This window comes from Artibeus jamaicensis, unplaced genomic scaffold, assembly GCF_021234435.1.
Source record: "Artibeus jamaicensis isolate MK-2021 breed Jamaican fruit bat unplaced genomic scaffold, CSHL_Jam_final contig_585, whole genome shotgun sequence".
Taxonomy (NCBI): Eukaryota; Metazoa; Chordata; class Mammalia; order Chiroptera; family Phyllostomidae; genus Artibeus; species Artibeus jamaicensis.
This window is the reverse complement of record NW_026521894.1, coordinates 4,855,773-4,880,192: the sequence shown is the minus strand read 5'-3', so window position 1 is coordinate 4,880,192 and position 24,420 is coordinate 4,855,773. Positions and strand designations below refer to the sequence as shown.

At 44.3% G+C, this 24,420-nt stretch overlaps 1 protein-coding gene across 1 annotated transcript; it reads right to left on the bottom strand.

The window, feature by feature from the left end:
* Window positions 1–24,401, bottom strand: POU2AF1 (POU class 2 homeobox associating factor 1). The gene is given in 6 exon segments (XM_037152352.2): window positions 1–2,375; window positions 4,945–5,210; window positions 5,295–5,337; window positions 5,833–5,963; window positions 24,144–24,261; window positions 24,264–24,401. Coding segments are annotated over 6 exon segments (996 nt in total). The 5' UTR covers window positions 24,387–24,401; the 3' UTR covers window positions 1–2,060.
* Between the last annotated feature and the right edge of the window lie 19 nt (window positions 24,402–24,420).

Sequence of the window (24,420 nt, the reverse complement as noted above, 5' to 3'; positions counted from 1 at the left end):
TATTAGTAAATATGTAGAATACTTTATTGCTTTACCAGTTCTTGCCAATTTACATGCTCTTATGGAGATTGCTTCTGAGTCCTATCGAATCTTCAGACAGTAAGGTGAGAAATTTACATAGTGTTTTTTATAAGAAACCAGGATTTTGCTTTGTTTTTTTAAATCTTCACCAGAGGATATGTTTATCAATTTTAGAGAGAGAGGAAGAATGGGACAGAAATGTTTTTCTATTGATGTGATAGAAAAACATCATTTGGTTAGTTGCCTCCTGTACACACCCAAACCGTGATCAAACCTGCAGGCTACATATGTGCCCTGACAGGGAATCAAACCCAAATCCTATTGGCACACGGATGAGGCTCCGACCAACTGACCAACCTGGCCAGAATGAAACCAGGGCTTTCAATCATCACCAGGGCCTACTCACCATCACTAGAAACAAAGATTGAGATCATTTATCTAAAATGCTGTCTTAAGTTTTTCCATTTAAAAATTAAGTCTGAATAAAAATAATTCAAGATATTTGTATTGGGATTTTAATCTGATACTGAGAAATTTGGGTCAAAATAAACCCAAACCAGAAAAAAAAATTTTAAGGCAACTCTTTAGAGTTTTTATTTTAAAAAGGAAAAAAAGTGTCAAAGGAACAATCATTTCCCAGAAAAGGCCATTACTTCTACACATATTCTACCAACTAGTGTGTCTGCTTAATAATGATGTCATTAGCAGACAGATAGGCCAATTCCCAAAGCACACAGCCACTCTCAGGAGCTAAGCTCACCCAGTGACAACTATTCCCAGACCCCTGCAAATCTTATATTCCTGCAGACAAAAAAAAAAAAAGAAAAAAGAAAGAAAAGAGGGATGGAGGGAAGAAGGGAGAAAGACAGGGAGGCAGGAAGGCAGGCAGGAAGCAAGGAAGGAAAAGAAATGGAATTGTACTTCTGGCCGAGGCTCCCAAGGCTCTTAGGAAGTATGGTGCTTGTGGAAGAAGACTTGGCTCCACATAATGGTGGCTTATGAAGGATTTGAAGACATGACAGAGGCACCTGTGACAGCAGTGACCAAGGACCCAGGCACAGGGGGCTTCAGTGGGCCTTGGCCCCCACATAGCACCACAGAGGGTCTGGGCATGGGAAGAAAGAGCAAACACATCCCTCATCCTCTTTATTAGAGCTGAGCTTTCTTTGCAAGTATCATCAAAGAGAGTAGCAAAACTACCTACTAAGGCAATTTTTCTTAAGTTTATTCTTCTTAATAACCAACTAATCTGGAGCCAAATCATTATTCCACTCTCCCACTATCCTATAAAATCCAACCTTCCCCTCCCCGTACAGTCCCCCTCCCACCATATAAACACACCCCATCTACACACACCATGTGCCCACCCCTCCTCTGTCCCTTTGACCCTGCCCCAACCCACTCCAGTGTTCCTTCTTCTCCCCCACTCCACCAAGCCCCAGGCCTTGAAACCCCGCTGCCTAGGCTATAGATTGGGACAACACTGAGAATGGCAAACAAAGGAACGACTCTTGAGAATGGACAGCTCAAGAACTGTGGCATTGAGTCTGCCCTTGAAGGTCCTGGCAGGGCCAGTTTCCCCACAGGACACCCCCATACATCTCACTACGACAGAGGGCAGGGCATCCCTGGCTCAGATGAAGACAGCTCAGCAGGGCTGCTGCTCCAGTGAAGCAGTGGGAGTTCCAGAGAAGGGGCCTTCCCCAGGAATGAAACATGGCAGAAATGAAAGCACCTGAACCATAGATATGCAACACTTGCCACCCAGTATTATCTCTAAAATCTCTATAATTCCCTTCCCAAAAGGAACATAAATGCAGGTTGGGGACGGGGATGAGAAAGGTAGAGGCAGAGAGAAAGGAAGGAAGAGAGGGAAACAAAGGAGGGGGGGGAAGAAGGGAGAAGAGTGCAAGGGAGGGAGGAAGGATGTCAGTCTACAATTCTAGTTTGGTGTAAAAAGTGTGGTTTTTCTCCACACAGACATAGATCTGAGGTTCGGTCCCAGTTTCAGGGACCATGATTCTCAGGCGGGACCAGCCCTAAAAGCCTTCCACAGAGAGTGTGTGGTTGAGCGTGTACCCATCTCCATCCTCTTCCTCCAAAAGCAGCTTGTCGATGGTCAGGGAACTGATGGCTCTCCTGGGGTCTTCCATGTCCTGAAGGACTGGCTCAGGGATCGAGATGGGGAGCTGGACAAACTGGGGCCCAGAGAGAGCTGGGGCCGGAGGCTGGTACTGCAGAGTGGACGTGGGCAGCGTAGACAGGGGCTGAGGCCATGGGAAGTAGGTGAGAGGTGCTTGGTGCTCTGGGCCCTCCAGCTGGGGCCCCACTGTGGGTGTGGTGGCGCTTCTCGTCTGTAATGGGACAGACACAGGACTAAGGGTTAGCAGCCCTGAAGTATTCACTGCCCACCCTTGTCATCTAGAGGTTCCCTATTTCCCCTAACTAGGCTCTTTCTTGCTGCATCACTGCAGGGGGGGGGGGTCCATCTTCACCTACTCAGTGTTTTCCTGAAGGGAGAAGTCAGGTACAGTTCCCTGTCCCTGACTCTGTGACTCAACAGCTCCATATCTTTGCTCATGCCACTTCCATATCTGAAGCTAATTTCATTGGATATAAAATTCATCCCAATTTCAGAGATATTAAAATGCTAAGAGTGGGGATGTACATCTTAAAATCAATGAAAATACTAACAATAAGACTATCACATAGCATAGTAGCTGTGTCACAAAGGTGGCCACAGTCCTGCCCAGAGATAAAGACGATCCTGGATGCACACAGCAGCTTCAGCACTCTGAGAGCCCCTCGGGCCAACACAGGTCCACTTACCTTCCATCCTCAGCATCCTCTGTCTCTGAGCTGGGCCCCTATTGCCACTGCAGGGACCTACAAAGGTCAGGGCCATGCTCCCAGGTACTCTAAAACAATGCCTCTCAGCTGCATAGCAACCACCCTGCAAACTCCAGGTCAAGCCTTCGAGAGAGATGGGGCCCACACACTTACTATCTACCACTGTGGAGGAACGGACAGAAGAGGAAAGTCTCTGCATGGAATGATGCATTAGGGGCCCAAGGGTTCCCCTACCACCCCTATCTTCCCTGTCATATTTCTCTCCAGTGTACCACCATGTCTTGAGACTGAACTATTAGTTATTCAGGAAGAGCTTATTTCAATGACCTGGAGACCTTGTTACAACAAAGATTCCAGTACAGGAAGTCAGGGACAGGGCCTGGATTCTGCATGTCTAATCAGATCTCAAATGATGCCAAAGTGGCTGGTCCAGGGACCACAGATTAAGTAGCAAAGCTAAAGGGTTTTTTTCCTATGGAATGAGGGAGCTAGAAAGTGCCTCAGAGGCCTTCCAGCTTCCTAACAATGCCTTATTATTTCCAATATTCCAAAAATCCAAATGGAAACCCATAATTTTTTAGTTTTACATTTGTGTAGGTCAATTACAACTGCAGGTTTCTTTACTCAGGGCCATGATTTGTCTTATCTCCTGCTGATCAGGAGTGCCCACAGAGTAGCTCTTATCAGCTTTGATGAGTCAGTTTACAAAAGGGCAAAACAAATAAATTATTACTGGGTAAATATAGTTTGTTTGATACACAGAAACTTTCAAAGCAGGAGGTGGGAATGATGAAAGGATAATAATGAAAGGAATCCTTGGTCATGAAATGGTTGGGAGCCATTAAGTTCACCACCCCCACTCCCAGCCCTTTTGGAAAAGGTGTTGAATTAAATCCTTCCTATCTGGCATCATATATAGCCCCTGTATGCTGGGTGGCCAGATAGGCATGGGGTGGGAGTGTTGCTGCAGGCCATGCCTGGATGATACTCAAAGGGCAGGGGAACATCAGGATAACACTGAGCCCTTGAGGGAAAGGAAGGGGTCTTAGAGAACCAAAGCAAGCTCCACCATCAAGGCTGGGCTCTGCAACTGTTCATGAGGCCCCAAGTCTATCTCCCAGTTTTCCTTGGACTAAAGCTGGACACAGCTATAACCATAGGCCTTTTGTCCTCTCAACACTCGGGGAATACCCAGTTTTAATCAAACAGATACCATTTGCATTAAACTATTTCTCTTCCTTCCTCATTCCTGGGGGAGCAGGCCATTCCTCTCCTATCTGGCACTTGAAGACAGACCTCGGATAAAATTGTCAGTTGATTTGAGAGACTTATAACAACTAGCACTTATTGAGCACTTTCTCTGTGCCAGAAACCATGCTGAGGACTCTACGTGCATCATTCCATGGATCCTGATATCAACTCTCTTGCTAGTAGCCCCATTTTATAGATAACAACAACAAGGTTCAGAGAAATTAAGTCACTTAGCCCAGGGTCACACAGCCAGTAAGTGAAAAGAGGCAAGGATTCGAGCCCAAGCAATTTGATACTAGAGGCATAACTCAGAAAATAACCCTGCGTGTGGGTCAGACTCCATCAGAAGAATCGCTTTCTAAAATCGGGTATCACATGCTGCTCAGCCCAGAAGTCTCTGATAAATCCCACGGTTAAGTGGATGACTACCCATTAACTTATCTGAATAGAGAGAAAAGCCTAGCTCTGGCAGGAGACTCCCTGAAATCTCACATGGTATGCATTTACTAAAAACTTAGACTCATAACCCAGAATCACTGCTCACAAGGCAGTAGGGATGGTTTAAAACAGAGAAGCAGAATGCCCCAACCCCAAGGAGCATTAAGCATGGTAAGGGAGGCCATAAGCCTTCTTTGTGGAAGATATTTTAGGTCAATGGGAATAATAGCAGGCCTTCCAGGAGGACAAGGTGAACTTAGATAACCTAATTATCCTGGGAATCAAGAGCGAGGAAGATTGGGAGTCGGGAAGCCAGCCCACGTTCTAAAAGGGTGCCCCAGGCATGAGTTGGTGCAGCTCTGTGGAAAGCCTTGTGCAACATACCGTGACATTAGTGATCAGTGGCTGGGAGGCGTAGGTCAGCACGGAGGAGGGGCCCACAACTGTGTAGCTGGGGCACACTGGCTGCACATACATGTCAGCTGAGTAAGGGCAGCTGACAGCTTCATGGGGCACATACTCAGTGTAGGGTGTCCACGGAGCCAGGGGCTGGAGGGTGGCAGGGGCAGGCTGAGAGAGCCAGCCAGCACACAGGGCCCCCTCCTCCGTCACTGTGGAGGCAGAGACCTCCATGTCAAGGCAGGAAGGACCTGTGGAAAGAAGGAAATTGCAGAGCTGCAGGCGCCGGCCAGGTGAGAGTCCTGGAGGAGCCCAGGGCTGTGGGGAGCTCTTACCCACTGCGGTGTATGTGGCCAGGGGCTGATGCGGCAGCACCACCTGGAGGGAAGAAGATGACCAGGGTCAATGTTCAGCCATCTCCAACTAGCCCCCTGCAGCAAATTTGATCAGAGGGTCCCAGAGCAGGAGAGAATGGGAGGAATCGGCCTTGTTAAAACACCTACCCCATCCTAACCACCACCACTTCCACTTTTGAGGGATTCCTGCTTCCACTTAGCAAAAAGGCTGTGCACTTAGGGGACTGCTATTGTCCTCTTCCGAGGAGTTTCCAATTCACACCCGGATGCACAAGTCATTCACTCACCCAAGCTCTGGCAATGGCTTCGCTCAGTGGGCCACGCCAGCCCACATCCCTCATCCAACTTCAAGGAATCACCAATTTGTTCTACCCCAAGTCCATTTTGCAACAGCCATTACCATGGCAACATGTGGCCTTGGTGCCCCAGTGAGTGTTCCATGGGGCGGGGAAGTGTGTTCCGGCCCAACACCCTCCCCCTACACACACTCTCTCTGTGGCCAGAGTGGACCCCTCACCGCTGTAGGTGTGACCGCTGCCCCGCTGCTGGCATGGCCGCGTTTCCTCCTCAGCAGTTCCTTCACTGGCTCCTTGACACGGACGCCCTGGTACGGCCGTGGTGGGGCTGGGGCTTGCTCTGGAGCTGTGGCTGTGGAAAGCAGTGTCACTGGGGCTCATCTCCCTCCTCAGACAAGTCCCCACCTCAGAGTGCCTGACCACCTAAGTGTCTGAGCGCAGAGGAGCACATGAGACTTTCTAGAATATTTCTCCCAGTATTTCTCCTACCTCCAACCCTCTATGGCTCCCCCCTACCCAGTCCATTAAGGCCAAGCTCCTTAGTCTAAAATTGAACGTGCCCCATAGGGTGATCTCAACCCATTTTTCTAACCACATTGCACACTAACTATGACATAAACCCTGACTCCAGCCTGAAGGCTTACCTAGACTTCTCTACATGTTCTTTGCCTGGGGTTTCCCATAGTCAGGATTTCCTCTCACTTTTCTTAACCCCTTAATTCTTCCTAACCTAAGGCTAGTGCAACCTTCCTGGACCACCCCGGCAGCCCACAGGGATTTGTTTCATCCTACTGTCTGTCACTCAAATGCTGCCAGACCTGGTTAGTATTCACCACAGGGGGCAATAGAGGTCAACAGCCAGAGCGAGAACTCTATGAGTCAGATGGCAAAGGCCTCTAAACCTTCCCCTGCAACACAGTAGCTGTGAGGTACTGGGCAAGTTACTATACCTCTCTGTGCTTCCTAATCTTCAATGTCTTATTAAAAGAATGTTACAAGGAGTCACTGACCTAGTTAATGGGTAGCATAGTATATGTAATATAAAATCAGATACAGAGTAAGCATTCAATTAATTTTTAGTCTACTCTTTAATAATGTTACCTTTTTCAGTATAAATTTCTGATGCCCCTAACTAGATTATAAATTTCTCAAGGTCAGATATTGTACTTTATTTCTCTATACCTTCTCAAGTAGTATGTTCATAACAAGCTTAGTCAGTTACTTGTTGACTAATCGACTGGGTGAGAAGTTAAAATGTGCCATTCCTCTTCCCTTTACATCTCCTGCACCTTTGCGTGGGCTGGAGTAAATGGTTCCCACATTCCCCAGGCTGCCAGGACATATGACAAATACCCAGTGGTTATCCATGTACCCTCGGGCATCTAGACTTGTTCCCTTTGCCTTTTGTCATCAAAGCCAAGAAACCAAAGGGTAGAGCTGTACCATGGGGTTCTTTCTATCCTGGCAGAGCAAGACAAAAGCAGCCATCACTGGGCAGTGACAATCTGCCTACCCGGACAGTCCACAGCCTAGAGTGGCATGTAACACTGGCCTTTAAGACTCACAGGTGGGAATTCATTATCATCTACCGATAAGGGCCCGGAAGCCTGGGTATCTATAAAACCCGGATCTGCAGCACTGCCCTGGCGGAACTTTGCTTGGTAAACACCCAGCTGATAAGATCCCATGCCTGACTCCGCACCAGGCCTGCATCTGTGCTCCAGGCACACTCATGGCCTGGCCTCAAAGCTCAGCAGGCAGAGAAGGTGGCAGGCTATGGCAAGAGGTGTCCAAGAGCCCCAGGAACACCTGGTTTGAAATCAGAGAACCCCAAACTCAGATGCATTCATGAGGGCTTCTTAACCTGGCCAAGTAGCAATACAAGAGAGACCCAGGCCCTGCACCTGATTCTAGGGGCCAAATATGGGCCTAGGAATCCCAGGATTTTATAAAAAATCTTTCAGGTAATTTGGAAGCTGTGCTAAGATGAGAACCACTAATAATCCATCCCTAATCTAACACAAGAAACTTTCTCCAACATCTAATAGGAGATTAATTTCCTCTTTTTAGCATCCTCTGTCATAATGAGGGACCTCTACTAGTATGCATTGATTCTTTCAGATATCCCTCAGCACTAAGAATACATTGCTGAACAAAATAGGCATGGCCCCCACCCACAAGCACCTTGCAGTCCAGTGGGAGAGACCAGCATAAATAAAACATTTGCAACCTGTGAATTCAGGCTTACAGAGAAGTATATAGCAGAGGGAGCCAGCCTGTTGCTGCCTGTGCCCTAGGACCACCTATGCACCATCACCTTTGTCCAAAGTAGCAGCAACAATGAACTTGAGAGCCAAGAATACCTGTATTCAAAGGGTTTATTTAACATCCCTGGGCCTCAATTTTCTCATCTGTGAAATGGAGATAATAATTCCTGTCTCATACAATACTTGTGAGGATTAACTAAACCAATACATGGGAAGCTCCCAAACCAAGTCCAGCATATGGTAGATGTTCAATACATGTTATTTTTCTTCCCCTCCCCCCACCCACTCCCACCCTGCCTGGAAAGCTGCAATATCTCATTCTCTACCATACCTGCCTCATGGTAACAAAGCATAGCTTTCCTTTGCATTACTTACCAATGAAACTCACAATTCATGATCCATTCATTACTAGTTTCCTCATCTATAAAAAGATGATCATTGTGGTGTATACCTTGTAGTGTAATTTGAGAACTGCACGTAAATACTTAGGATAGAGCTTGCACCAAGTAAGCATCAAATCAATGTGAGCTAATACAGGATGGGGGAAAAGTAGGTTTACAGTTGCAATATGCAAAACACAGTTTATTCTTGTATTATTATTTATTAATTGTTGTATTATTTTTCCATACTCACAACTATAAACTTACCTTCCCCCCACCCTGTATATTCATCACTAGCAGTAACACTAGCAGCCCTTTCCAGCATCTGTTGATGGAGACCAGGTGCCCTGCAGAGCCTGAAAGAATATCACTTTCCTTCACCTTTTCTTAATGACACATGTGGAATCCCTTCGACCTTCCTTCTACACACATCACGCCTGCACAAGTTCCACTTACCACTTCCCCTTATGATGGGTGATGCCCAGTGCTGACCACAGACCCCAGGTGTGGCCTGACATGGCAGAGAACGGGGGCACCTGCCCTCCCACACACTCCTTACTCATTCTCATGGTCACCCATGGCCACTGCATCTTTGTTCACACCCATATCACTCAACCAAATTGTCTCTAATTGGGTTTCCATCTGTTTTTAGGCACAAAGTGTAGCCTGAGACATTCTGCATGCAGGAAGCTCAGAGCACAGAGTTATTTGAGGGCCTGAGCACTGTGGCCACATTGTTAATTCAGTTGAGGACAAGAAATGCTCGATCTCTCTCTCTCTCTCTCTCTCTCACACACACACACACACACACACACACACACACTCACCTCAGACCAGATCAAAGAAAAGTATATAGCTAATCCCCTACCCCTGCCTGATTTGCATGTACATTTCTGAGGAAGGCCTAAGAGCATGCCCGCTCCCACTCCCTCCCAGGAATAAACACTTCTAATACTTGGCTGCAAAGTGGCCAGTCAGGCATTTCCAGGATCTTGTCAAGCAAAGGCTTCCTGCCTCCTGTTGTTTTGGAATCAATGAACAAACAGGGCTTGGGGAGGTGCTATAGCAGAGGGCACCACCCTCTGATGTCTGGAGTTCCCTGAAACCCAGTGTCAACAGGTGTGCCCTGGCACAACCACCATATGGAGAGCAGTACCTATTGCAGTTACAGAACTCCCACAGCTCCCCAGGATGTGCTGACTGCCCACCAGTGGGTCCACCACCAACTGTCACGGAATCTTGTAACTGACTCCAGTGAGTGAACAACAGTGAGGGTGCTTCGGACCGTAGCTTTGCAAAATGACTAGGAAATATCAGAATCTGAAGCTCAAGACAATTCCCACAGAAGCCCAATGGCCGAGTGTATTTGCAAGATGAAAACTTGAGATTGGTGCATTTCACACCAGCCCTTGTAAAGCAACAATAAACATTTCTAGTTCTACAATAAACCCTGTAGTCCCCATTGCCACTGGCACAAGAAATGAACCCACAAATGCACATTTGGAAAAGAAAAGAAGGCTGTCTGAAGTCATGATTGCTTTGCTATGGAGCTTCTGGATCCTTGCATTGAGCTAGCTTCAAAACAAATAAACTAGAATATACAAAAAAATTAAGAGTATTAAATGATTTCTTAAAATAATAATAATAAAAGAAGAACCAGAGAAAATAAAACAGGAGATTTAAATAATATCAGAACACAAAAATCCAAGTAGAGTTTACCAGAGAATTTAATAGCCCCCTTATCAAATTGCAGCTCTGGGTAGTAACCCCCCCTCAAAGCCTGAAGCTTTCTCACCATTTATCCTGTGTTCTGAAGGCTCTGTAATTCTCCTGTGGGCATCCAAGTATCCATCACTGAGAGAAAACTTTTCACCTAAACACAAGCCTCTTGGCCCTCATTGGGAATCTCATTTTTCCGGCAGAGAACTTCTGCCGTATTGCCTTTCCACAACTGGAAATCAGTCACAAGTTGAGTTTGCGGGGCAGGGGGACTCATTTACAGAAAAACCTATGAATTCAGCCCCAGTAAGGGCTTCCCTTTTCCAAAAAGAGCAACGAGAAAATCTAAAGGTATAAAAAGTCAGCAGAAGACATTTCGGTTCCCCCTGCCACACACCCGGACATGCTCCACATCACAAAAATAAGAGTCCTGCAGCTGCCGCTCTGCTAGAGAGCACAGACCATGACAGCTGCAAGACAGTCGACTGGCCACTTCAGACAGTGCTCTGGCTATATGTAGGCACTGTGCTTGCTTTGCACCAAGCTTAGGGAATATGTGGATTCTACTGATTTAAATAAACATGGCCCTCCAGTGCCTTGATGAAGGCATGCTAAATATCACTGAGGAAATATGCAAAATTGCCAGCACTTGTTTATTTAGTGACCCCATGCAAACCACATTCATGCCAAAGTGAGGAAACTGCTTTCCTAGCAGAGCTGACACCCAAGCATTGCTCGCTGGAAGTTCTGCTCTGGCAGGCTATAAGAGAGGCCTCTCCAGACAGGTGTTCCTAGCTAGAACAGCCATCAGGATGTTCTTGAAAGAAGACTCTCCTCCCAACCAATGTCCTGCTACAGATTTCTAAAGAGCCACCACAGCCAGGCAGTAATTTGAACACCAGTTGGGCCAGCTGCTGTAGGGGCTAGGTAGGATTCAGAATAAGCCCACATTTTTCTCACCAGGGAACCAGGAAGATGAACCTCTCCCACCCATCTTGACTGTCTAGCTCTGACTGGCATCCATTTACAACTGACTGGTTGCAGCTCAAGGCCACTGAACAGGGCCATTTTGAAAGACAAAACCCTCCCTACCCAGAAGGACAGGTGATTCACTATTAATCATTCCAAGTAACCAGAGTAAATATTTTTCTCTCTTGCTGCTGAATCTTCAGTATTATTTTTATTAAAAGACCCATTAAGAAGAAATACAAATAATTTTCTCTTTACTTGTAGCAAAACCAAAAACAAATAACTGAACAATAGGAATTCAAGCCTAGGGCCAACAAACTTGCCCTAGCTTCTAACTGAAAAAAAAAAAAAAAAGTAGCTGACACTTTTCCCTTTAACGTGAAGAAGTTTGTTTGTGTTCTATGCCTATGATTGCTGAGGTCTCCTGGGTAAGTTTAGCTCAGGTTGGCTAAAGGATCTCTCTTATTGAGATCCTTAATTTAAACACCAATGCAAGTGTTCTTCCCATAGTGAAGGTCTGAGCATCTGAGTTTTCAAATTTGCTTTTTCCATTCATGGACAATGGCTGATTTTTTTCCAAACAGGAAGAAAGAATTTGGGCTTTGGCCAAAATTGGATTTGACACACTACAAAAAAAGTTTTCCTGACCAATTTACACTAGATTGTAGTTAATTTTTTTTAATGTAGGCCAACAAAGAGAATCCATATGCATGTCAATGTAGGCTTTCTGTTCACCAATGTTTGAACAGAAAGGCCCCTGCAGCCAGGAAATATTAACACTATATACTCTAGCAATCTGGATAAATCCCAGGGCACAGGGGCGGAAAGGTGGTTTTAAAGAAGATGTTCCAAAGATATAAGAAAGTGGAACCTCTACTGAATTACAGTTTTATCTTGCTTATAAGACTGCTGGGACAGCCCAGGAGGAGTTAAGTCTTGACATCTTGATGTCTCTGTCTGAAGATCTCAAAGACCAAAGACAGTGGCTGACTCCATGTCTCTGCTCTGATTGGAGAGAAGAAGGGCATGTGCCCTCCCTGCATCCCCATCTTATGAGACATATTCTCATCAACCTTCACAGAGCTCACTCATCAACCATAGGTCACTGGGAAAGACTAAGGAGAGCCATGGGCCCTTAGAATTTCCCAGAACTTTAAGCAAGTATAAAGGACCTTCAGGGAACACTCTGACAAAGAGGAGCCAGGAGATGTTCCTAAAGTACATTTAGGATGACTGCAGAGGATTGTTCGGTTTTAGAATCAGAGAACCCCAGACCAAAAGGATCTAGGAGCCAAGTAATCCCTACAAAAAGGAAGCCACAGCCAGCCTGGAATGGACACCCACAGTGATTACACTCCTCTCAAACTCTTTCAGGCTTAAATAGAGAGCCTGTCTACCCACAAACCACTCTCATGCACCAAGCTCATGCCTAAAATGTCCCTGCTCTGCAATCTCAAAATTACATGGACTGTCCCAAATGTTTTTAATGTCCCACCCCATACATGACCTTGGGCAGCATCAGTCAAAAGGCCTGTAGTGCCAGAGCCTCACAGACACAGCTGCTGAGGCATCCAGGCTCCAGAGAGCTCTCAGCACCTTTCATCTTCCTTTCACCACTCATTCATCTTCCTTCTCAACATCCTGCAGACCAGGAAGACAGGGAAGGCTATTGCATTCTGCTCTCTACTCCCAGGGACAGTGTCGGTGTAATGTCTCTTCTGTGTGGAGACTCAAGTATGTTGAATGAATCAATGCCAAGAGTCCATGTGTTTCCTCACCTACAACCTTAACTCCCAGGAACTCAGAAATAACCACACTCACCTTTGCAATGTCCTGTGCCTCAAATAGGTTTTAACACAAACAATTTCATGTGAAGCTTCACCACAACTTCTGAAATAAGCCAGGGAGCTCTTCCTCTTACCCTCTTTTTCACTGATGAGAAAAGTAATGCTCAGAGATGTTAAATGACTTGCCCAAGGACTGCACTTATAAATAACAGTGATCATCTAAACCTAGGACCTCTGATTCCAAGTATAGTCCATTTCTGCTTCACTGCCTGCTTCCTCCCCACCCAGGCAAGTCACATTCACTTCTCTAGGTAACAATGGAGGTCAGCTGTAGAATGGTCCACTGTCCTTTTCTAACCCTTCTTCCTCCAATTGGAGTCTGGGCTTGGACCATCCTGATTCAGTCTGCCTTGATGGCCAATTCCCCAAGAAATGGTGTTGACAAACCAAAAGAGAAGAGAGAAGTCCATGAGAAGCTTACCAGCAGTCCTCTCACATGAGGACTGACGAGAACTGAAAGACCCAAACAATTTCCCGCAAAGTTTTATTTTTGTTATTTTCTACTGAAATGACAGTGGATAGGTCCACCTGAGAAAGCAGCTGCATCTGCCCGCCTTTTATAGAAACTTGGGTCACCAGAGCAGAAAGAGCTCCCATCTCAGATGCATCATGCTCCAGGACAGGAGCAAGACCAGGAGACCCCTGGCAGAGCATTCATTGAACAAGTACTTGCTGAGCAGATTAAACCATGTTCTTTCTATCATGAAGCTTATTATCTAGTCTGGTGAGGTATAAAGACCTAATCAAATAATTGCACAAACAAGCCTAGAATCACAAACTCTAACAGAGCTGCATCTGCCTCAGAGTTGAAATGTTCTGGCTTGTTTGGTTCGTCTGGCTGGCCTCCAACTACACTTGCTTCAATAGGGTTTGCATGATCAGCAAGCTGGGTGCCCCAGTTTATAGAAGTTGTGTATAGAAAAAAGAGCCATGGTCATTTTGTCCCAATGCAGAGAGACTGCTCTGGGGCCAGGCTCAACCCACATCAGGATACACAAAATAACCCCAGATGTCCAGAGTCCTTCCCTAGCCCAGAGATCCTGAATAAACCCAAAGATGCATTCACCAGCTGGCCCTATCTCCTCCTGGCTGATTAGCCCACTGGAGAAAACTAATCCTAGGAACTCAGATTCTAAGATGAAAATCAGCTGGCTCCAGAGGTTCTATACTGATTCCCAAATAAAATATCCTGGAATTCAAATTTTCAGGGGCTTTTGACTCAGACTACCCCCAATGAAATCAGAGCCCACCTCCATTCAAGGGTGGATATATTTCAGTTGAGAGGGAAAGAAGCACCTAATGCAACCCTAAAATTCTTGGTATTGAGAAGTGGTATGGGATCATTTAGGACTCAAGCAGACCTCATTTGAAACAGCTACTAGGCAGCTTATCACTGTGTGATTCTTGGCAAATCACTTAACCTGTGTCTCAGTTTCCCTATTTGTAAAATGAGATAATGTCCATTTCATTGGATTATCATAAGGACAGCATAAAATTAACACAGTTAAACACCCAGTACATAATAGCTGCTCAACAAGTAGCTGATTCTCCTTTGATCTCAGCCAAAAATCCTTGGCCCTTCATTCATCAGAAAAGTAGCTCTAACTTTGCCCTGTCCTGCTACATCCTGATACTGAATGACTCCCTCCTCGATATACTCAGGGCCCTCTGCTGCCAGCCAGGCCTGTCTCAATCTGCCTTCATTGTTCTCCTAGAGGTCATCCCTCAGATACCTGGGGCTGGTTTCCCCGAGTAACAGGACAGCTCTGTTTAGGACACAAGGAAGCCAATGATGCTGCAGAGAGACTGGTCAAAGACCTCACTTGCAAATAGAACAAACCTGGACAGGAGGAGTCAAAATCCTGACACTGGCCTATGGTAAAGATACCATAAGCTAAGCAGTATGGCTTCTTTCTTTAGAAGCCACCAGAGGATTAGGTTTGTTGCCGATTTGACTTTTGAAAGTATGATCCCCCAACAAGAAGCATGTTGGAGATTTTTGAGTGGCAAACAAAGTAAGGTGGCATGCCTTTGTCATGACATTAGGTATGGCCCCTCAAAGAACCTGTATCTACCTCCAAAAAGATAGGGATATAGCTGAGATTAAGGCCATAGTCATAGATACTTTTTCAAAGGGCTCTTCAGTGGTCAGAAAGGGGACTTTTATCATCTACTAGCGCAAGGCAGACTTCTGGCTGATATATCTGGTATAGTCTCAGGTTTATTAAAGCAGCAGGGATAAAAAAGGGAAGAAGGGGCCCACACTGAGAGCATAAGACCATATCAGGGGGTGAACCAACCCCAGTTGCCCACCCAAATTCTATAGCAAGGCAACACCTAAGTGAGAAAGTGGAACAGAAGGTGGAAAAATACTTCCTTTCTTTTTAGATCAAGACCTGTGTTCTGGTTCTAGCATTGCCAATCTGATATAGAACAGGAAAAACCTATAGTTAGGCAGCTAGAGAAGAGGAAATTTAATTGCTTGTTCCTTAATTTAAATAATACCCAGTTTGGAATTTTCAAGACCAAAGAGATTTTTGCAAAAGAAATAAACTTTTCCCTAGACCCTCAGACATGGATCACTTCCTTGAAGGAATGACTCTTTAAACCCAACATCGACTGTGCATTTTGGGTCTGACCTACTTATTCAAGTCCCAAGGCTCATGGTAGCCTGGAGTATAGCCTATGTAAGTGGAAGTAGCCCTGATTGTTGGTTCCTGGTGTGAGGTACAACTGCCAGTCCAAATGAACTGTTTTGCTAGGTCTCTGGTTTACTAACCAATGGCTCCATGGTATGCGGAGAGGAGTTATTTGAATATGAAGCCTGGGAAAAAAGTCACTGGCTCCGTCTTTAAGAAATATGTCCCCCTTTTAATTCACAAGATACCCATAAAGACAGAAAGCATGATCTTCACAGCCTCAAAGCTCTGTGGAGACCAATTTAACATGCTTCACAGAGACTCACTTTGCTCCAGGAAAGAGGTCTTTACCCTGGAAGTAACCAAGGACCTGTAACCAGGTGTTAGGGATGTTGCTGAAGGAATGGAGGATTGGTCCAGGTCAGGGCTGTCATTCTGTGTAATCTAAAGAACCTGGCAAGACTATACTTTCAGGGATCATTTCCATAGTTTGCTAAAGAACCTGAAATACAGCAAAGGTGCCTGCAGCTGCCAATAAAGAGGAGGAAGCAGAGGAGTGAATGAGCAATCTGAGCTCTGATATCGCCCCAAGAGTGCCCTTTTTTGTGTGTTAGAGCTCTGCAGTAGATTTTGTTTGAATAAAACAATTTATGACAAAAATGTTGTAGATGTCAACCTAGGTATCCTTGTATTTTCTTCTAAACACTCATATTTATGTCCTAAGATGTCTCTTTGCTCCCAGTATCTGTGCAAAAAGTCTGATTATCATTTATTCTTGAGGCTTCATATTCAATGACATATACTCCATGACACCTTCCTTAACTCCATTTTTGCTTCCCTCCTGTTAAAGATAATTCTGTCATTGGATGGATGTGTGCATGCATAGGGTGATAAATGGATGGCTGATTTTCCTTGTACATCTTTTTTTCTTGAACTGGTGCTGCTTTCATCGGCCATTCAAATTTGCTCCTATTTTAAATCCTCTTGCCTCTCTTTCTTCCTTTCTTTTCCCTCTCCCCAGGATTTCTCAGTTCTAGAAAGTTATAACTTTGGACTCTTTTTCTTCTCCAACTCAATTTATGGTTCTTCCCAGAGGATTCAAAGGTAATTCAGCTTTTCTTAAATGTGGTCAAATCCTTTCTGGTCCCAACACCTGGTCTGAGAATGACTTTGGTTTATAATGTTTTGGCTACTTGCTCTTCCCAGAAAGTGATACTAATGAAACCATTACTAAGAAAAGAGCCAGCACATTGCTGTTTCAGTTTTCAGTATCATCTGTGCTATTTTTTGCATACTCAAGTGTCATACTCCTCACAGAAAGATTATAAACACCTCAGTTCAATCCCGTAAAATAAAAAAACAAATACAAGTTTGCCAGTCAGTACAAGCCTTCTGCCATCACTCCTTATAAGGCTGGTGGGAAATTGTGGCCCAAGTTCCAAGTTCAGTAAGAGAATGGCCAGCTTAACTGTCAGCATGAGCCCTGATCACTAGCCTTACCATAAACTACAAGACTGGAAATATGCATCCTGCTATTTCACAAGAAACACAGAACCCAGAGGCCACACAAGTCATAATCTAGAATTAGCTGCATAACATTTGTCCTCAGAGGTAAAAGTAAGAGAAAATGAGAAAATAACACTAGTAATTAACATTTATTGAGTACTGACTTAATGCCAAGCACTGTTGTGAACACCTACCACAACCCTATGAAGAACCACATTCTCATTGTATCTATAAGGAAATGGCAGCAGAGTGAGGCTGGTGGACTTGCCGGCATCATACAGCCAGTGAGGCATAAATCTAGGATTCAAATGCAGGTCTGCCTACCCCAGGGGCTCACTTTAAACCACTAAGGGCAAAGAAAGAATGGAGATGTCTCTCTCTGATTTAAAATTAAACTTTACTCTCTATACCTTGCTTTCCACACCCCAACCTACACACACATGAGTGTGCACGCATGCATTTCTGCAGACACACACAAAAAGAGATGGCCTGACTCTTCTGAAGTCTAGACAGTTCAAGGGAGAAGGAAGTGCCAAGGAGACAGACTTCTTGGCTCCCAGCACAAGCTGCCACACAGGACTCTCCTTAGTGCTGCCCAGAAAACAGGTGAACTGGGTTATCTGGGAGAGATTCTAGGTATCTCTCTTCCATTTGAGCCCTGCTTTGCAGCTATGATATCTGCAAAAAGCCCTACAGAGGAGGTATAGTATCAGGGGAATGACCTTGTTTCCTTCCATAAGTAAACTGAAACACGTGCATTGAAAATAAGTTTTCAACATATTGAAAGGCATTTATACCTGTTTCCATTTTTCTTTATTCTAAGCATCAAATATCCTTTTACATTTTTATCTTATTAATATAAATAGATACACAAAAAGTACATTAAAATATATATATGGAGTTCAATAAATTATTATTAATTCACTGAATAATTCAAGGAGCATAATATTGAAACCCCCGGAAGTCTCCCTCATCTTCCCTCTCAAACATTCCTTTCTCTCTCTGCAGAGTTTACAAGTATTATGACTTCTGACATTGTCTATTAGTTTTTTTTAACTTTACATAAAAAGAATAAACCAGCAAGTAATTCTATGTTTGCATTATTTGGCTCAAAATTAGATTCATTTATTTTTTACAGGTAGTTATAGTTAAATGTTTTTATTGTTAAAGTATTTTCATTGTATGAGTGAATTACTAGCCCGGTTTTTAAGCTTTAGTTTTCTCATCTATGAAGTGGAGATTAAAACAGAACCTACCTCACAGAGTTTCTACCTCATTTAAATGAGATAATACATTCAAAGTGTGGCAAAGCCAACACTTGCTACTCCCAACATCAGCCTTCTCCTTCCTCAATAATAACCCCTGCAATGCAGAGGATGGTGATGTGCCAAGCTAAAAAATTACACTATTCTCCCTTAAAGATAGAGCTGACCATTAAATGTCATCAGAATTATCATATTGGGGGGAGAGGCAATGATGAAGAGTCATGGTCTTTTTGCCTTTCCCTTGTCTTCTTCATTGTCCAAAACACAGACCTGATAGCTGGAGCTATAGTGGCAACCATGAGGCAACCTTGAAGACAAAAGCCACATGACAAGGACAGCAGACCAGAAAGACAGAAATAGCCTGGGACATTGTGGACATTATAGAGGCTCCATACAGTCCCACACAGCCTACTACAAACTTCTTTTTGTGAGAGAATGTATATCACTATCTTATTTAAATCCATGTTGTTTCTGGTCTCTTCGCTAGCAACCAAATATAATCCAGACTGATCCAAAAGAACATTTGGTACACTGCACAGCACCAAATAACTACTCAATGCCCCATAGCTGATATTCATCCCTGTGAAGAGAATTGAACATTTCCTGCTCACAGTAGCACAGTGTTCAGAAGTGTGTTAGGAGCCAGCTCTTTCAACCTCCAGGTCAGTAGTTCTCACACTGACTACCCAGTAGAATCACCTGGGAAGCATTTGCAAACTTAATGCCCAGGGGAATTTAAAGAGAAACTCTGGGTCGGGAACTAGGCATCAGCATTTCTTGAACATCCCAGAGCATTACAACATGGAGCCAAGCTTGAAAAGCAGCGCTCCAGGCAGATACAAGAATTGTTTCTGTCCAACTAAGGACTCGTGTTTGAAAATGTGTATTTATGTTGTATAAGCACTCATGAAAGCTCAGTAAGTTGAGCTGGAAAAGGAGTCCAGTGAAGTTCAGTTTCCTTGCCCTGAGCCCAGAAAAGGCAAGTCCCATTTTACTGCTGGACACTTGAGACCCTGAGCAATTAGGTGGTCTGCCTAAGGCCCACACAACTGGCAAATACAATCCACGGGCTCTCTTTCCATAACCTCACATGACAGGCCCACAGTATTTCAAAGAAGGCCTCCCCATCCCAGACAGACCCTCTCTTCATAAGCAGTTATTGAACAAGAATGAGAAAACTGGAGTGTTGCCAAATATTTCATAAAGGTGAAAACTATGTTAATGATCATCATCAATTGGCCAATTTTGGTTTGGCTGGCTCAAAGTGAAAAATTGATGGACATCTTTATTTTATGGAAACATACACTTTAGATATAAGTCAGAGGGGAAAAAAATAAAACCTAATACCTTTACTTTGAAAAAGTTTAAAAGCAACACTTCACAGGACTTCTAATGATGTGAATTAAATGTTCAGATATTTAGCTAACAGTTGTAGAGGACCTTGGTTCTTTTTGTTCTTCACAATAAAGCAGATTTGCAGCTTTGAACTTAAGAGATTTGAGAGATTTCAAAATCTGTGACTCGGAAACTTTCTGGGTGTAGCAGGAGGCAAAGATGGCATTTTTCTTTGGTAAATATAGGGAGCAGGAAGTGAAGTGCCCACCTTGAAAATCACCTGCTCCTTTACCAATAATCTGTGTGCTTAGTAAATGCACGTCACTTGTTTCACCTCTTTCTGTGCCTGGGAATCCCTGTGTGTCTTCCAGATCCTACTTTTCCTTATCAACGAAAACCACTGAATCAATAAATATACTTGGTAAGAAATAAAGGTGCTTACTAGGCTTCTTGAGTAGGCAAATGTGGTAACAGAATAGAAATATTAAGCGGCACTCCACAAACCTAAATTACTTCTTTTGGTAAGTTTGCCTGAATTTATGCAGGAGATAGAGTTTCCAAAACTGTACACATATGACAGGTTTTCCTTATCTTTAACTGCATTTTTATCTGCCTCAAATTATTTGGCCACTTCATGGAACCCTGGAGTAAATCCAGAGGTCCGTGTCGATGAGAATTTTGAGACTATACTGTATCTGCCTGGTGAACCTCTGCCCTGTGCAAGCCGTCTGAAAGCAGAGGCACATCCATACATGTGTAATTTGGTAATAACTATTCCCTGTTCCTAAGGTGCCTCCTTGGGAACTACACCAATGAAATGCCAAGGCTCAGAGTATGACATCAAGACAACCAGCCAATTCAGAGAAAATCAGTCAGGCCTCCCTTTCATCATCACGTAGACTTTCCCCTAACACAGGTAACAACAAGAAGAAACAGTAGTTCCTTCATTTTCTAATGGGTGGGATTGAGTCCATTATATACAATTTCATTAATTTTAAAGAGGAAGTCAACCAAATCTGATTTAGGTGTGGTGCAAATCATTTACTCAATTGACTACAAGCTTTACCTGCCCTGGCACTGGCATTGTGCAACCCCGGGACGCTGAGTGCCCTAAGGAAATGAATACCAAAGCAACTACCCACATCAGTGTAGACCCCAGGTCTGCAAACTGTTCCTGTCAAGAGCCAATAGTAAATATTTTAGACTTTGCAGGCCATAGGGTCTCTGTGGCAACTTCTCTCCTGTCTTAAAAACAGCCCCAGACAATATGTAACTGATAAGACGTGTCTGTGCTCCTGTAAAACTGAATTTACAAAACCAGATGTCAAGACTGATTTGGCACCCCGGCCATTGCATGCCCACCCTGGTTTAGACAGGCCCTTGGAAAACAGTTTGTAAGAGCCTATCATTCAAGAATATTCTGAGTGTGACTTTTTAACTATTCTCATCAAAGTGTGGAAAACAATAGACATGAGGGAATTTGTCATAACCCTGATCACTCAAGGCAGGCCCATGGGAGGTGTCCAGGAGAATGGGGGCTCTCTCATTACTGTTATTACTTATCAGGAGATTGACGACACATTCTACATTCTCTAATTTAGCTCTGACAGAAAACTTGTAAGGTGGGGATTAGACACTCCCCCCCATTTTCTAGGTTTTGAAGAGTATAAGGTTAAATAATTCAGTTGCAGAGCCAAGTTTCAAACCCAGACTCGTCCCTGTGCATCACTCCTGCTGTCTCTGCTGCACTGTCTGTAGAAGGCCTTAACAAGGGCTTCTTGCTGGGGTGGATGTTACGCTTCACATCCAAGAGAGACCTGCAGGACCAAATGCAGAAGCCAGGGGGAGAATTGCAAGTAGAGTGACTTTTTTAACTAATTGATCAGCCAAGCAAATCTCAGGCCCATGGATGGGGCTCGAAGATTTCCACTTCTGTGTGCCAGCAGTTCTGAGCTGATCTGAACCAAAAGCCCATGTTCACATTTAGTCCACAAATGAGGGTCATGGGTCAGGTGGGGAGGAGGCAACAATTACAAAGTGAATGTTTTTTTAACCCTTTCCAGAACCTCATAGTACAGTCATTTCAGCTCATGCCTTGAGGGTGTTTTCTGAAAAAAGAAAGTGCCCTTTCAGCACTCTTGGTGTCTGATTTCAAACCCTGCCCTTCCATCAGGTGATTCTAAGTGGGCTGACAAATGTTGCCCTGTTTTTACTGGTTTTCACACAGGGTTTAGTCACCCAGGTGCCCTTGTTGCCCTTGGTACCCTAAACAAGGGCCTTACTTGGATTCGGGGTAAGAGGAGGGGTCCAGTGCCCAGGGATCTTCCTAAGTTTTTTTAAGGTGCCCAAGGACAGCTAAGGTGCATTTTAATTGTGTGCATCTAACACCGAGAAGGTTCACACAGTTATTCCACTGACAAACTTTCAGTGCAGTCTTCCTAAGGATGGAGTTTTGTGGCCCCTGATTTGACTTCCAGGGTATGAGCAGGGAACATTCCTCCAGCATCCCCTTTTATAAAATTTCTAGTCTCTGAGGCAGAATTAAAGAAGAAAAATGTAGTGTGTAACCAAGAGGGGAGAATATGAACACGGGGAAGCAATGCCTGTCTCAGACACTGAAGCACAACCAGAGCATCAACATCATTTCGGTGGTATCTCCGCTTACTGAGGACAGCACTGCAGAGTAGGTTTTATTTTACCCCATATTACGTGTGAGAGACCTAAAAATTAAGAGCAAAGGAGAGTGACTTGCTCTGATAGAAACCAAAGCAGAAGTCCCTCCAGGGGCTCACATAAAACCCACTGATTCAGTGCTAAGTGTAACGGCATAGGGACACATAGCAGCTCCCAGCAAAGATGACGCCCACCTGCCCTCTGCCACACGGCACTCCCGCAGGGCTGGGTGCCATTGTCCCCGAAGACTAGGGTCCTGCTCGATGCTCCTTCAGGCGGCAGCTGCACACCACCCACACCAGAATATCCCCAATTATCTTGGAAGGATTCCACAATTCTCAGATCCAAATTATAATTCATTTTTTTATTTCTTAAAAATCATATCTTGCCGATATGATGTGACTTCACACTCTGAGAAATTTTGAAGTCACTCTTCACAGTACACATTAACCAGCTCAATTCCAGAGAGTTTACACAAGAAATAATGAAACAATGAATTGGTGATAAAGTGACCGTAACTTATGTTTTAATCAATGAAAGTATATTTTCAGAACTTTAAGGGCTCCAATATAATATCTTTTTGTAAAATAAATATACTCCCTAATTTATCTTTTTCTGTAAATCTAAATTTTCTCATATTAAGTTTGCTTGAGGTAGGGCATACCTGAACTCATTAAAGGTCATTTTAAAGACCTAAGCACCTTTAAAAAACCAATAGAGCAATTTTTTGGTAATATTTCTTTCTTGAGGAAGTACAGAACTGAGTCCCAATAAGCTTCAACAATCATAAAGCCATTGAGTTGACTTTGTTATTTCAAGAAAGGAATGTTGTAGATAATCTCTGTATGATTTCAGTTATTAATAACACAAGTCTCTGCTCAGTTCCATATAATGGAAAATAAAGTTCTCAGTTGTTCCATCCAACTCCAGGAATAAACATGAAGATTCAAGATAAACCTGCTGCCCTTTTTCACTGGTACACACAAGTCTTGCCACAAAATGAGAAGATTGACAAGAGGCAAGACAGTGAAGCGGGTAAAGACATGCTTGACAAAGCCAGCTTTTCAAATTGTCTCATCTGAAGCAAATCACATCTTTGACAGGCAGAAAGCTCAGTAACTCAGCCCTGGCCAGTGTGGCTCAGTTGGTTGGAACATCATCCCATAAATCAAAACGTTGCAGCTCCATCCCCTATCAGGGCACATGCTTAAGTTTCAGTTTGGTCCCCGATCAGGGTATGTACAAGAGGCAACAGATACCTATTTCTCTCTCACATTGATGTTTCTTTCCATCTCTCCCTCTCTTCTCCTCCCTCTGTCTAAAATCAATGACCATTTCCTTGGGGTGAGAATTAAAAAAAGAAGAAAGAGAGAGAGAAAAAAAGAAAGAAAGAAAGAAAGAAAGAAAGAAAGAAAGAAAGAAAGAAAGAAAGAAAGAAAGAAAGAAAGAAAGAAAGAAAGAAAGAAAAGAAAAGAAAGCAAGCTCAGTAACTCAAAGAGAAATAGGCCCATGGAATTGAACCACAGGCTGAAAAGTAGCTGTTTATAAAATAAAGTCAAGTAAAGAACTGCATGGTTTTCCCCTCCGAACCCCAAACCAATATCACATTTGGCTGTTGTTTGTGAATCATAAATTGCCCTTTCTTCACCACAGTGATTCATGCACAGCAGCAAAGTTACAACGAGCTGTCCCACCTTGGAACAGTAGTTCATTCCCCTCCAACCTGGAAAATCAGCATCACCTCTGACAGGCTGGTTTCTCTACCAGGCTGTGTCTCGCCCACCTCACTCCTCCCTGATTTCCTGCCTGGGAACACAGACTCCCGTGGACCCCTTCACCACCACCACCACCTCTTCAATGACAGCTCACTGGTGAGCCCCCAGCCCCTACCCATGCTGATACGGCTCTGACAGCCACAGCCGAACCACTTACATTTTTGCCAGAGCATGGCCTGTGACAGGATGTTGCCTTTTTTCTTTGAAGCAGACAGTTTGGCTTCTTTAATGTGAGACCTGGGTGTGCTTGCCTCCAGTGTAGCCACTGCTTGCTCAGAGGCAGTTTCCTCAGCTTTTTAAAGGCCCAAGTTCCCGCTGCGCAGGAGCACAGCGTCATCACATCCTCCCACCTCAGACACCCGTGCACTTGGTCTTCAGCAGGCTGCCTATCACCCAGCATGCGCACCCTCAGAGGCCCAGCAGCTACAGACCAC